Here is an 11,566-nt window from a genome sequence, read left to right on the forward strand (position 1 = left end):
CGAGGGAAAGGCGGCGTCCGTGGGCGGAAGAGTGAGGGCGTTTGAGGGACGACGCGCGCTCGGCGGTGTGGTGGAGGGGGTGGGGGGGGGGGTGGGGGGTTAGCTAGGTGGGTGGGTGGAGGGCGGTTGGGGGGCTCGCGCTCACAGGAGCCCCTCCAAGAGAGCGAATGCTTAATTGCGTTGAACTCGGCCAGCGGCGGGAGGCTAGCCTGGGCCTCCTTGGCATCGGGGGCGCGCAGCACCTCCTCCTGCTCCTCCTCCGCGGAACGTGTGGCCGTCCTTTCCCTCGTTCTCGGCGAAGTACTTGCGCAGGTAGGCAGGCGTCTGGCCCTTGGTCTGCAGGATGTACGGCGTGATGGTGCTGGTGTGCTCGTCGACGACCATGAGTGCGTAGCAGTGCCCATCGACGCCTACCACACCCTTGGGCGACCAGAGGTCGTAGTGCGACGAGCCCCCGAAGCGAGTGGCCAGTGGCCGGCCGGTGCTGCGCCGCGCGTGGTACTTGGCGTTCGCCTGCAGCGCGGCGTCGTCGAGGCCCTCGTTGCGGTCCATCTTGGAGAGGTCTGGCACGCCGTCCGCGATCTTGCTGAGGTCCTTTAGCGCGTCGCCGGAGATGCACAGGGCGTGCCGCCAGAAGGTGCCATCCGTCGGGCGCCGCCCCGGCTTGCCGCGCACGATGGCCTTGGCGGCGTTGGCGCCGACGGATGCGCCGAGCGGCATCAGGTGGATGTTGAAGTCCTCCCCGAAGTAGATGGTCTGCCCGGAGGGGTAGTTGAAGCGTGGTGGGCAGAGGTCGAAGCGGACCACGATGTTCTGCGCCTTGCACTCCTTGACGCTGACGAGAGGCATGGCGAGTCCGGGCGCGTACAGCGCGTTCACCCACTCGGTGTTCACAACCTTGGTGTCCTGCGGCTTGGTCGGGTCAGCCAGCGCGAAGGCGTACGCGGTGCCGACGCCCTTCGCCTTGAGGTAGTCGTTGTTTGCGCAGCGGATGTAGATGGGCTTCTCGGGCTCGCGCCACCCGTGAGGGAAGTAGTCGGGCGTCGGGAACATGTTCATGCCCGCCTTGGAGTCGACGCCAGCGGCATACGATCCCGGCATGTTCACACCGGCGGTCGTGTCGTACGCGTCGACGACCTTGACATGCCCGACAAGCGCGTGTGCCTGCATCGCGTCCATGCGCGCCACGTACATGGCGAGCATGATGCACGTGTACGAGAGGACGAGCGGGACCGTCTTGGGCACGTCGATGTCATTCACCGCGCGGAACATGTCGCCCGCGACCTTGCGGTAGATCGGCTGGAGCGGGTCCTCCTCGATGGCGTACTCTGCTCCGCCACCTGAGCCAGTCGCCGGCCCGGTGGACAGCTCGAGGGGTAGTGCGGTGACGGACTCGACCATCACGCCCATGTTCGAGGGCTCGTCCACGGCGTCGGCCACAGGCGTGCCGATCGAGGCAGGCGAGCCCATGTAGACCGGGATGAGGCACGCGAGCAGGACGAGTAGGATGGAAGCGCCGATGTACGGGCGAGGCAGCGCGGTGACGAACGAGGTGAACTTGACCCACAGCCCGCCGCGCGCCCGTGCCTCCGCCGCATTGCGCGCCGCCGTCTTGGCCTTGAGGATGGCGGGCGTGTCGGTGGGGTTGGAGTCGGGGAAGGTGTCCTCGACCTGGTCGGTGCCGACGCCAGCGACAAAGCCGCCGACGATGCCGTCCGGGTCGAACGTGCGGGTGACAGAGTCGGCCAGCGCCGCCCGCACCTCCTCGTGGTCGGTCGCGGTGGAGTCCGACTTCTTGAAGGGGTCGTGCGGGAGGGTGCGGCCGGGGGACTTGGCGCACACCTTCTTGTACGAGGACTGGGCCATGCGCACCTTCGTCTCGTGGTCGATGCGGTCGGGGAGTTCCTCGAGCACCTTGGCGACAGGGACCCCCTTGCAGATGAGGTCGCCGATGCACTTGCCACCGTGCAACCCATTGCAGTGGGGGCACGGCTTGCGCCCAGCGGCTGCGCGGCCGCCGCGGTCCCCGCCGCCCTTGTCGGATTTGATCTGCGCCTGGAGAGCGGCGACCTGGGACTCGGCGGCCGCGAGCTTCTCCTTGAGCACGCCTTGCGAGGCAATCTCCGCCTCGAACGCCGCCTGCGCAGCCGCCTTGGCCTCGTTGGCGCGGTCCGCGTTGTCTTGGTCGAGGATGCCCTGCATCGCGAGCGTGGACGCCTTGAGGCCGTACGTCTTGCCCGATTGCGCGGCGAGTTGGCGCTGTATGCCGATCTGCACGCGCATGTTTGCGCCGAGCGTGGCCCCCTTGGCGGCGATCGCGTCGAGGATGTATTCCTCGATCACCTCGTCGGGGAGGTGCCACTGGGAGTCCTTGAGCAACTTGTTCGCCTGCTCGATGCCCGTCTTGAACTTGGCGAGGCTCGCGGACGTGAGGTCCTTGAGAGCGTCGGGGGAGTACGCCTTCTCGAGATCCGCGCGCAGCGCCTTCGTGCGCACGTTCTTGGAGTTCGTGTCCTCCGACTCGATGAGCGACTTGATCGCCGCGATGCCCTTCTTGATGTCGTCGTAGTGGTCGGCGTCCTCGTCCGCCAACATCTCGGCCAGCGTGTCGTCGTCCTTGACGGCGTTCTGCAGCGCACCGTAGAGTTGGCGCGACAGAGTCACCGACAGGTCCTTGAAGAACTTGTCGATCATGGCCGGGATGAGGCCGTCCGCAGTGCCGATGTTCTTGTAGCGCACGTGCAGCGCGACCGCCTCGGCCTCGCGCTCCGCGCCCGGCCGGATGGTGCCCACCTCGATGATGTCGAGGAGGTACTTGTGTTGCTTCGCCGCGGTCCGCAGGTTGCGGAACCACTCGTTGAACTCCCGCTCGGAGCTCTGTTTGTAGGCCGGAATCACCAGCTTGTCCGTCGACGACATGTTGTCGTAATGTCCCGGGGATCGTTGCCCCGCCGCCACCAACTGTGAAGGTCTTCAGTGACCACTCACAAGCTGTTCCAAGGCCCGACAGAAATGTACTGTCAAAACTTTGTTCAAACAAAAGTCCTGGCCCGCGGCCCCCACACCCACAATGACTATCAATCCAGGCTGCGGGTGAAGGGCAAAACCGCGCCGCTGCAGGACGGTTTTTGCAAAACCGCGCCGCAGCGGTACGAAACTGCGCAGATGCAGTCCAGGGGTGGTAAGGACACTATGTGTGTGTGTGTGGCCGTAGACTAGACGGCTGCGCGGTCGTCGGTCTTCAACACATCAAGAAGGGCATCGCGGCGATCAAGTCGCTCATCGAGGGCGCTCGCGCACGAGTACATCGAGCACTTCAACAAGCACGTCGGCAAGCCGCTCAAGGTCCACGAGGGAAAGGTGCACGAGTTCCTCGGGCTCACCATCACCAAGACGCAGACCGGTTTCAAGCTGTCTGCCAGCAAGTACATCGACACGCTGCGCGCGCGCTTCTTCCCGTCAGGCGTCACGCACGCGGGCTACAAGGTGCCCGCGGACAAGGACCTCCCGTCCATCGCATCAACGCAGCTGAGAAGAAGACCGCGCCCGACCCGCAGCTCCTCCAGCGCTGCCAGTGCCTCATCGGCAGCCTCATGTTCGCCACCAACGCGCGCCCCGACATCCAGTACACCGTCTCGCAGCTGGCGCGTTGCATGTGGGAAGCGGCACGAGGAGGGCGGCGACCTCAACCGACTACAGTTGTATGGAGAGGACCCGTCGCCAGACGACGCAGGGCAGACGACGGGGAGGCGGAGCAGACGCGCAGGGCGAGACGAGGGAGGGAGCAGGACTTTGCGGAGATCAGCAGGAGGATGTACGAAGAGATTAGGAGCAGCAGGAACCCGAGGGACCATGTGGAAGACGGCTAGTGCTAGTCCCCCGTCGGGAGGACGACCCCGGCTAGTCGCCGACCACACCCACAAAGAACCCGGCACAAGGATCTCGAACGGGCTGGGATCCTTGCTTTTGAAAGATGTTTTCTTTATTTAGCTCATGGCGCTGAGCTACTACCATGGCGCTGCGGGCCCCCAACATGCACGAGCTCGTCGCGCTCGCGTCTGCGGCATTACTGAGAGCGGCGCCGCTCCGCTGCCGAGTCATGAGCACATTCTCCACCGGCGGAGGGTCCTGCGCCGCGGCGAGCGCCGACGTCAGGCGGCTGGCCGACGGCACATACTTCAATCGCAAACTCGGCGCACTCAACGTGTTCGAGATTGACGTCGACGAGTCGATCATCGACGAGGCGGCCGATATCTTCTACGGCCGCGATGCGAGCAGCAGCAGCGACGGCGACGGCGACGGCGACGGCGACGGCGACCATAGCCCCTTTGCAGGCGTGGGCGACAGCGCAGAGCCGTACACTGAGGTCGCGACACCGGCCGGCAACTTTTTCACGCAGCGCGTCAGCGGCTGGAGAAGCAACATAGCGTGGGTCTCGGTCGACGACGAGCACTCCTTTCAGAGATTCGAGGCGCTCTTTGAGCGCCTCGAGCTGCCGCAGCGCTTCTCCTCTGTCATCCCACACTTGAGCTCGCCGCGCCTCTTCAGCGCCTTTTACGTCTGCCGCTCGTGGTGCGAGGCGCACAGCTTCCACACCGACTACATGCGCCCCGTCGGCCTGCACGCGCTCACCCTCATCACGCCGCTGCGCGACTATCAAGAGACGGACTCCTTCCAGCTGACCTACAAGCCGGCCGTCGCGAGCGGCGCGCCGCAATCCGACGGTTACGCAGCGCACGGCTCCGAGGATGCGACGGAGGGGCGGACGGCGCCGCCCGCGCTGCAGCGGTACGCGTACAAGAAGGGCAAGGCGATCGTCTTTGGCTCTCGCTTCGAGCACAGCACCGAGCCTGGCGCGGGCGACGAGGGTGAGGTGCACGCCTATCTCTGCTTCACCTTTGGCACGGACGACCAGTCCAAGTGGGCCGACATTGCGCAGACGCTCGACACGCAGTCGCGCATCGTCCAGCACCCTGATGGAGAGCTGAGGCTCTCCGCGCTGGGTAGAGCCATCGAGGCGGCGCTGCGCGACCTCCAGCGCGGCTCTGGCGGCGGGGGCGCAGAACATCTCTCTTCCGTGGACGCGCATGTCAAACGATAGCGCTGTCTGGCGTGTATCTCGGCAAAATTCTGGGGGTGCGTTTCCATTTTTATGTTAATTTATGTGTGACCACCACGATAAATCATCATGGATCTCTCAACTGCAACTGCTGCGTCTCTCCGGTCCCGCGCGGCGCCACGGCCCCCCCCCGGGGGAACGCGCAAATCCGGTATAATCCGCGGCGCATTCTCGACCGGGCGCAGCCGCAGGGCGCACGCGCGCCCGGGGGCCTCCACGCTCCAGCTCCACCTCGCCCCGCTCGCCCCAGGGGCGTCCCTCCAGTGTCCAGACCTCCAGTGCAGTGTCTGCCCAGTGGACGCGAGAGACGTGTGGAGTTCGCATGCAGCACCGGAGGACAGAGCGATGAGAGTGTCCTTTTCGTAATGTCCCGCTACTCTAAGTATTTTGTTTAGTATCGAGCTCGCAAGTCTCGTGTCTCTCGCCGGCGGGTGGGAGCCGGTAAGTGTGGCCGAGCAGATCAGACAGCACCGTGCGCCGCAGCACGCCCCGGTGCTTGAGGCCGGCGCCGAGCGCGTGGCCAGCGACGGCGTGCCTGACGACGCGCACCCGCTCTGAGGCCAGCAGTCGGGGCGGCAGGTAGTCGAGCTGGCGCAAGTCGGGCGGGTCCTGGCCGACGTGCAACACGATGCGCGCCTCTGCGCCGGCGCACGCGCTCACGAGGTCGGCCCGGAGGCGCTCCTTGCGCGCGTCGCCAAAGTCGTCGCGGCCCGAGTAGTCAAAATCGCGCACGTCAATCTGTGGGACAAGCGCGACGACGGCGCCATTGGCGCTGGCGTGCCGGGAGAAACGCAACGCGGCCGTCGCCCCCATCGACTCGCCCAGGATGCACACCCGGCCGTACGGCGCGCAGAGCGCACTCAGCGTCGCGTCCCACCACCGCCCGTCGTCGTACTCGCCGCTGTACGGGTCGGTCATGTACCACGACTGCGCAGTGTCGAGGCAGTGGGCGAGGACGAGGGTGTCGTCTCCCACCGCGCGCAGCGTCGCGGCGTACTCGGCACGCACCACGCCGTGCCAGCCGAGCGACGAAAAGACGAGCACCAATGTGCGCGCGGAGCTCGGCAGCGTGGGGATGCCCGAGATAGGCGAGTATGAGCTCAGGGCGCCCGCGCCGTCGGCCGTCGACGGCGCGGGCGCAGCGGCGGCGGCGGCGGCGCCAGCGCGCACGATGAGCGGCGCCGGCTCGTCGGCCGCGTGCCACACCGTGCCGAGCGCCGCCGCGCCGCGCTGCGAGCCGGCGTGTCGGCTCGCCGCGACGAGGCTGCGCAGTCCAAGCTTGGATGTCGGGAAGCCGAGTGGGCCGAGCAGCCCCGCGCTGAGCTCGCGGACGGCGACGGCATAGAGCGCACGGACGATGCGCTCGTCGTCGGCGGGCGGCGGCGCGACGGCGACAAAGTCCTGGCGCACGCGGCGCAACCGAGCGGCGGCAAAGACCTCTGCTGCGCGCTCGGACGAGGAGGCCGCCGCTGCCTCGCGACGCTGCTGCTTTGCGGTGGCGAGCGCGGCGCGGCGGGCAGCGAGGAAGGCATCGGAGGCGACGGCGGCAGCAAGCGCATCGAGCGCGGCATCGCGCTCAGCCGGCGGCAGCAGCACAAAGCGCGCCGTCGCGGCGACGGCGGCGGCCGCCTCGGCGGCGACTGCCGCGTCCACCTCGGCAGCCGCGCGGGCGAGCGCCTCGATCGCGTCATCCCAGAGCGACGCGCTGAAGAGATGCTGACCGAGCGTGTCGCCATTCTCCCAGTCGAAGAAGGCGGCTGCCTCGGCGAGCTCACGCGCGTTGCGCGGCAGCGCGCTGCGGCGCTCGCCGGGAAGCGCCCAGCACACGGCGAGGCTTGCGTCGACCAGCGCTTCAGCCGGCGGCACGTCGTCGACCAGCCGCTGCTCGAGGCGCCTCAGGGGTGCGACGGCCGGATGGGCGATGGCGGGCGGCGGCAGCGACACGCCGCAGGCAGAGGCGGCGAGTAGCAGCACGGTGGTCATGCTTCTTAGAGCGGGCAGGCTCATCGCATGTATGTAGGCTTTGGGAGGGTGCGAAAAAGAATTCTGCGAAATGTGAGTTTTGTTTTGTTGAAATGTGTCGTGTGCGAAAAAGAATTTCGCGTGCGAAGAAAGAAAGAACGATGGATCTTAGCCCTTTCTTTGTTTTCACTCAGCGGGCGTCTTTGTTTTTCATGACCCCCGGGGCGAGGAAACTTGCCCTATTGCTTGATCGGCCTCCGCAGCAGCAGGTGGATCTGAGGGGGTGCGAGAATTAACATGAGAGCCGTGACTGCGTAATGGGAGAAAAGGGAGAGGGGGTTGTGTTCTCTAGGCCCCTAGGGGCCCTACGCGCGGCGTGAGAGCTCGGAAGCGAGCTTTGCACGGCGATCGAGGATGGCGCGGTTCACCCCCTTCTCTCTCTCTCTCACGTCGTATCGATGTCCGCGTATGAGACGTACAGTGCGATGCAAGACGCAATGAGCAGCAGGCGAACAAGCAAATCTAAACCCGTCCGGGCCGTGGGACTTAGGCAGGACCGCACACTGTCCTCGGCGTCGCTCTTCATGAGGGCCCTCACCCGGAACCCCGGGAAGCGTTCTTCATTCTCGGCGGCGAAAATGTCTACTCCGCTGCTCGTCGGCACGTACGGCGAGAAGCTGGGGCACGTGGACGGCAAGGGCAAGGGCGTGTACGCCGTGCGCTTTGACCGCGAGACACTGAGCCTCGTGCCGTTCACGCCGACGGCTGGGCTCACGACGCCACAGCTCGGCGGCGCCTCCGGCCTTGTCAACCCGACGTGGCTCACCTCCTGCGGCGACGGAAAAGTCCTCTACATTTGCGACGAGCGTGGCGACGGTCCGGGCAATTTGGCGGCCGTCAGCGTCGATGCGGCGACTGGCGCGCTCGCGCTCCTCAACAGCATCCCGGCGGACGACCGCGCTGGCGGCGCGGCGTGCTGCCACGCGAGCGTCACTCCTGGCGGAGCGCACGTCGTCGCATCCAACTACTGCGCCGGTTCGGTCGTCGCTGTCGCGCGCCGCGCGGACGGCTCGCTCGACGCGCCGTCGGCGCAGTACGTGCACCTGCCGCCCGCCAGCCACCCGGTCAGCTTTCCCGGCCCGAACGCGGCGCGCCAAGAGGCGAGCCACGCGCACATGGCGTATTGTTCGGCCGGTACGCACGGCACGACCATCCTGGTGCCCGACCTCGGGTGCGACGTCGTGTGGTCGATCCCGTACGACGCGGAGAGCGCCAAGCCGCTCGGCGAGCCTGTCGCGACGGCGTCTCCGCCCGAGCTGCGCGGCGGCGGCCCACGCCACCTCGTTCGCCACCCGACCGAGCCACTCGTGTACGTGGGGTATGAGCTGACGTCGGTGCTCGCCGCGTACCCGATCGACAAGAGGACGGGCGCCATCGCGGGCGACGAGCCGCTCTGCGCGCTCAACGTGCTCGACGGCGACGCGGGCGGCTTCATGGGAGGCTCCGGCGAGGACGCCGACCTCAGCAGCGTCGAGGCGTACCAAACGACGGTCCGAAAGTACGCGCGCCTCCTGCAGGGGTCCGCGGCGGCCGCCACCGCCGCGTGGCACGGCGGCGAGCACCGGGGCGGCGTGCCGCTCTGCTCGGACAAGGCGACGAGCATCGCGGCCGTCCGCCTCGCGCCGGGCGACGCGCCCTCGCACGTGGTCGTGTCGTCGCGCCTCGTCGACGCCGCTGGCGCGCTCTCGTGCGTGGCGCTCACGCCCGGCGGCCTCTTCAAGAGTGCCGAGGACGAGCCCGTGCGCATCACGAGCACCCTCGGCCGCACGCCGCGCGACTTTGTGCTCCTGCCGCCGCCGAGCAGCGCGGGGGGGCGCGGCCGGAAGCGCGGCCGCGCGCGCGCGCGCGCGCCGCCGGCGCCGCCGAGCCGCCGGGCGGCGCGAGCGACGACGGCGTGGTGGCGCTGGTGGCGAACCAGGACTCGGGCTCGATTGTGGTGCTGCGCGAGGGCAGGGAGGCCGCGCCGCTCACGAACGGCGACGCCATCCCCACGCCCGTGTGCTTGTGCCTGCCGACCTGCCGTGAAGTTTCCCCATAGTAATTCCTCTCGTCGGCTTCTTCAAATCCAAGCACCCAGCTCACGGGGATGGTGTATACATATAATCATTCTGGAGGAGACAGCCTCATTTTCTCGTCGCTCGTCGGAAAGGCGAATTCTTTTCGAAGGCGCTCTCAAAAGAAAAACAAACACGCCTCACGCGCCATTCGCTCTCACCTGGCAACCCTGTCTGCACGTCTCGCGCGCGCGTGAACAGGGCTCCAGGCCCCAAATGACGTGTGAGTGTTAGAGTTGTTTGGGAGAGAGAGAGATTTTTAGCAATACCAAACAACTCTAAAAATATCTCGAAGCCTGACGAAGGTGTACACCTGTGTTGTGCCAGTGCGCGCCAGTCCCGTGCCCAGTGTCGTGCGAGGGAGTTTTGTTGTAAAATTCGTCCTCGCAGGAGTCGCTTAGGCGGCTCCCGTGGTGTAGCTGCAGCGCTAATTTTTCCGTCTGTACTCCTTGCGACGCTCTCTCCGAGTCTCCTTGCTATTCCGATGGCGCCAGTAGCGGGTTTTGAAGCGATCTCCGACGCCGAGTGGCAGCGCTTTCTCGACGCGCGCGACGGCAGCGTCCCCGACGCGTCGGAGATGCTCCGCGAGCACCTCGCGTGGCGCGCGGCGACCCTGCCGCTGCCGGCCGGCGCGCCGGCGCTGGGCGCGGGCCTGCCGGACCTGCTGGTATTTGACGGCAAGGCGCGGTCAGGTCACCGCGTCGCGGTGCTCATGGCTGCGATGTACGACCCGGACCTCGCCGACGTGGACACCTATGCCAACGCCATCGCCGCCAAGCTCGATGCGTCGCTCGACCGCGACGTCGCCGAGCGGGTCACCATCATTGCGGACACGCGCGGCGGCGACGGGTGGGCGAACCCGCCGGCGACCTCGGTCGTGCCCTTTATGCGCGCCGTCTCGGCCACGCTCTCGGCCAACTTCCCCGAGCGGCTCCACTGCCTGGTCGTGATGCCGGTGCCGTGGATCGCCTCGACGCTGTGGACCGTCGTCAAGCAGTTCCTCGACCCGGAGACGGCGCGCAAGGTGGTGCTTCTCGACGGGGCGGCGGACCGCGCGGCACCGTTGCCCGACTCCCTCGGCGAGTACCTCGACCAGGACTGCACTCGCCTGCTCACAGAGCACCGCAGCCGCGCGATCGAGGCGTCTCAGCCCAAGGCGTCGTGAGCCGCGCCCGCGGCCCCGTGTGACCTCAGACCCTCAGACCGAACCTTGTGTGGCGCCGGCGCGATAGCAGAGCGGGGTTCTCGCGAGCGCTTCTCACTCTGACCTCTCGTTCGATGATGTGGGTTTGGAGAATATATCCCCGCCCCGGGCGCGCGCGAGACGTGCGCACTTCCGGCACTGGCTTTCTCTGGCCTCTCCTCTCCCTGCTATACCAGTCCGTCTTTTGATTGTTTCCGTATTGGACGCTGGAATAAAGAAAATCGGGTGCTCGTCGCCCGTGGAGCGTGGTCCAACCCTATTCACACGGGCGCCGGCGCTTGGAGTTTCCCTGTGTTAGTGCCAGTACGCGCCAGTCCGGTTCCCACTTAATTTTTCTTTTATTTTCGCTGTACCTTCTCTCACCCTCCTTCCCCGCGCGATCGCCGCCGCGCTCAGCACCGCCGAGGCTAGGAGTGGGGCGGCTGCGGGTGTCGCGGATATCGATGAGAGAAGCGCTGGAGACGCTCGTGCTGAACCCGGCCTCGGCCCTCACGGCGGCGGTCGCGTATGGCATGATGCTGCGCTCGGGCGCAACCTTCGGCAGCCTGCTCAACCCTTGGGGGCTGAGCCTTCCGCTGTGGGTCGCGGGGTATCTGGCAGTTCGCATGGCGCTGCTCGGCTTCGTGGACGGTTTCGTGTGGGCGCTCGCGCCGCGGCTTCCGGCGCTGCCATCCCGCGTCGGACCCAAGCCGGTCTTCCAGCACAAGATCAACGCCACCGACGTGGCGTACCTCGTCGTCAACTCGACGGTGGAGTACGTATTTGCGCTGCAGATCTCGCACCTGCTGTGGTTCGCGCCGCTCGTCGTGAGAGCGCCCACCAGCCTCTCGCTGCTCAACGGGCCACTCGCGTTTTGGCGCGCGCCCCTAGACTGCCGCAAGACTAGATGGAGCGCGAACCGCCTCGGCCCGGCCCGCGAGGGAGCGTTTGCCGGCGTCGAGTCCCGACCGCTGTTCCGTCGGCGCAGGATGCTGCTCGTGGTCGACGACATGCTCTACGCGCCGCTGCACCGCGCCATGCACTTGCAGGCGGTGTATCGCTGGGTGCACAAGCACCACCACCGCAACACGTTTCCAGCGCGCGGCTACATCGACGCCGCCAACGAGCACCCGGTGCGGCGGCCGCTCGCCAAGCAGACCCCTCCTCCCAGAGAGCCCCTAATCCTCC

The 11,566-nt window shown here is 66.8% G+C and overlaps 4 protein-coding genes across 4 annotated transcripts in view; 3 read left to right on the top strand and 1 right to left on the bottom strand.

Annotated features, from left to right (window-relative positions):
* Positions 1-4,012: 4,012 nt before the first annotated feature.
* Positions 4,013-5,101, top strand: EMIHUDRAFT_114691 (hypothetical protein; the record flags this gene model as incomplete). Its single annotated transcript, XM_005779701.1, has 1 exon — positions 4,013-5,101. One exon carries the CDS (start codon positions 4,013-4,015, stop codon positions 5,099-5,101), a length of 1,089 nt encoding a protein of 362 aa, XP_005779758.1.
* A 396-nt stretch (positions 5,102-5,497) lies between these two features.
* EMIHUDRAFT_114692 (hypothetical protein) lies at positions 5,498-7,126 on the bottom strand (the record flags this gene model as incomplete). The annotated part of the gene is made up of 1 exon (XM_005779702.1): positions 5,498-7,126. The coding sequence occupies one exon, from the start codon at positions 7,124-7,126 to the stop codon at positions 5,498-5,500; it is 1,629 nt and encodes a 542-aa protein (XP_005779759.1).
* Positions 7,127-9,638: 2,512 nt separating this feature from the next.
* On the top strand, positions 9,639-10,620 carry EMIHUDRAFT_443213 (hypothetical protein). The gene has a single exon (XM_005779703.1). It carries the CDS (start codon positions 9,680-9,682, stop codon positions 10,358-10,360), a length of 681 nt encoding a protein of 226 aa, XP_005779760.1. The 5' UTR covers positions 9,639-9,679; the 3' UTR covers positions 10,361-10,620.
* A 135-nt stretch (positions 10,621-10,755) lies between these two features.
* EMIHUDRAFT_366657 (hypothetical protein) overlaps positions 10,756-11,566 on the top strand; it is a 1,525-nt gene continuing 714 nt past the window's right edge. The window contains exons 1-2 of the mRNA XM_005779704.1: positions 10,756-11,255; positions 11,367-11,531. Of these exons, the coding sequence (XP_005779761.1) occupies positions 10,843-11,255; positions 11,367-11,531 (578 nt within the window). The 5' untranslated portion in view covers positions 10,756-10,842. The remainder of the gene's footprint in view (positions 11,256-11,366; positions 11,532-11,566) is intronic.

Source organism: Emiliania huxleyi (genome assembly GCF_000372725.1).
Source record: "Emiliania huxleyi CCMP1516 unplaced genomic scaffold EMIHUscaffold_228, whole genome shotgun sequence".
In the NCBI taxonomy this organism is placed as follows: domain Eukaryota; phylum Haptophyta; order Isochrysidales; family Noelaerhabdaceae; genus Emiliania; species Emiliania huxleyi.

Excerpts from the sequence above, each read along its gene's own strand:
- EMIHUDRAFT_443213 (XM_005779703.1), top strand. The coding sequence starts at position 9,680 with ATGGCGCCAGTAGCGGGTTTTGAAGCGATCTCCGACGCCGAGTGGCAG.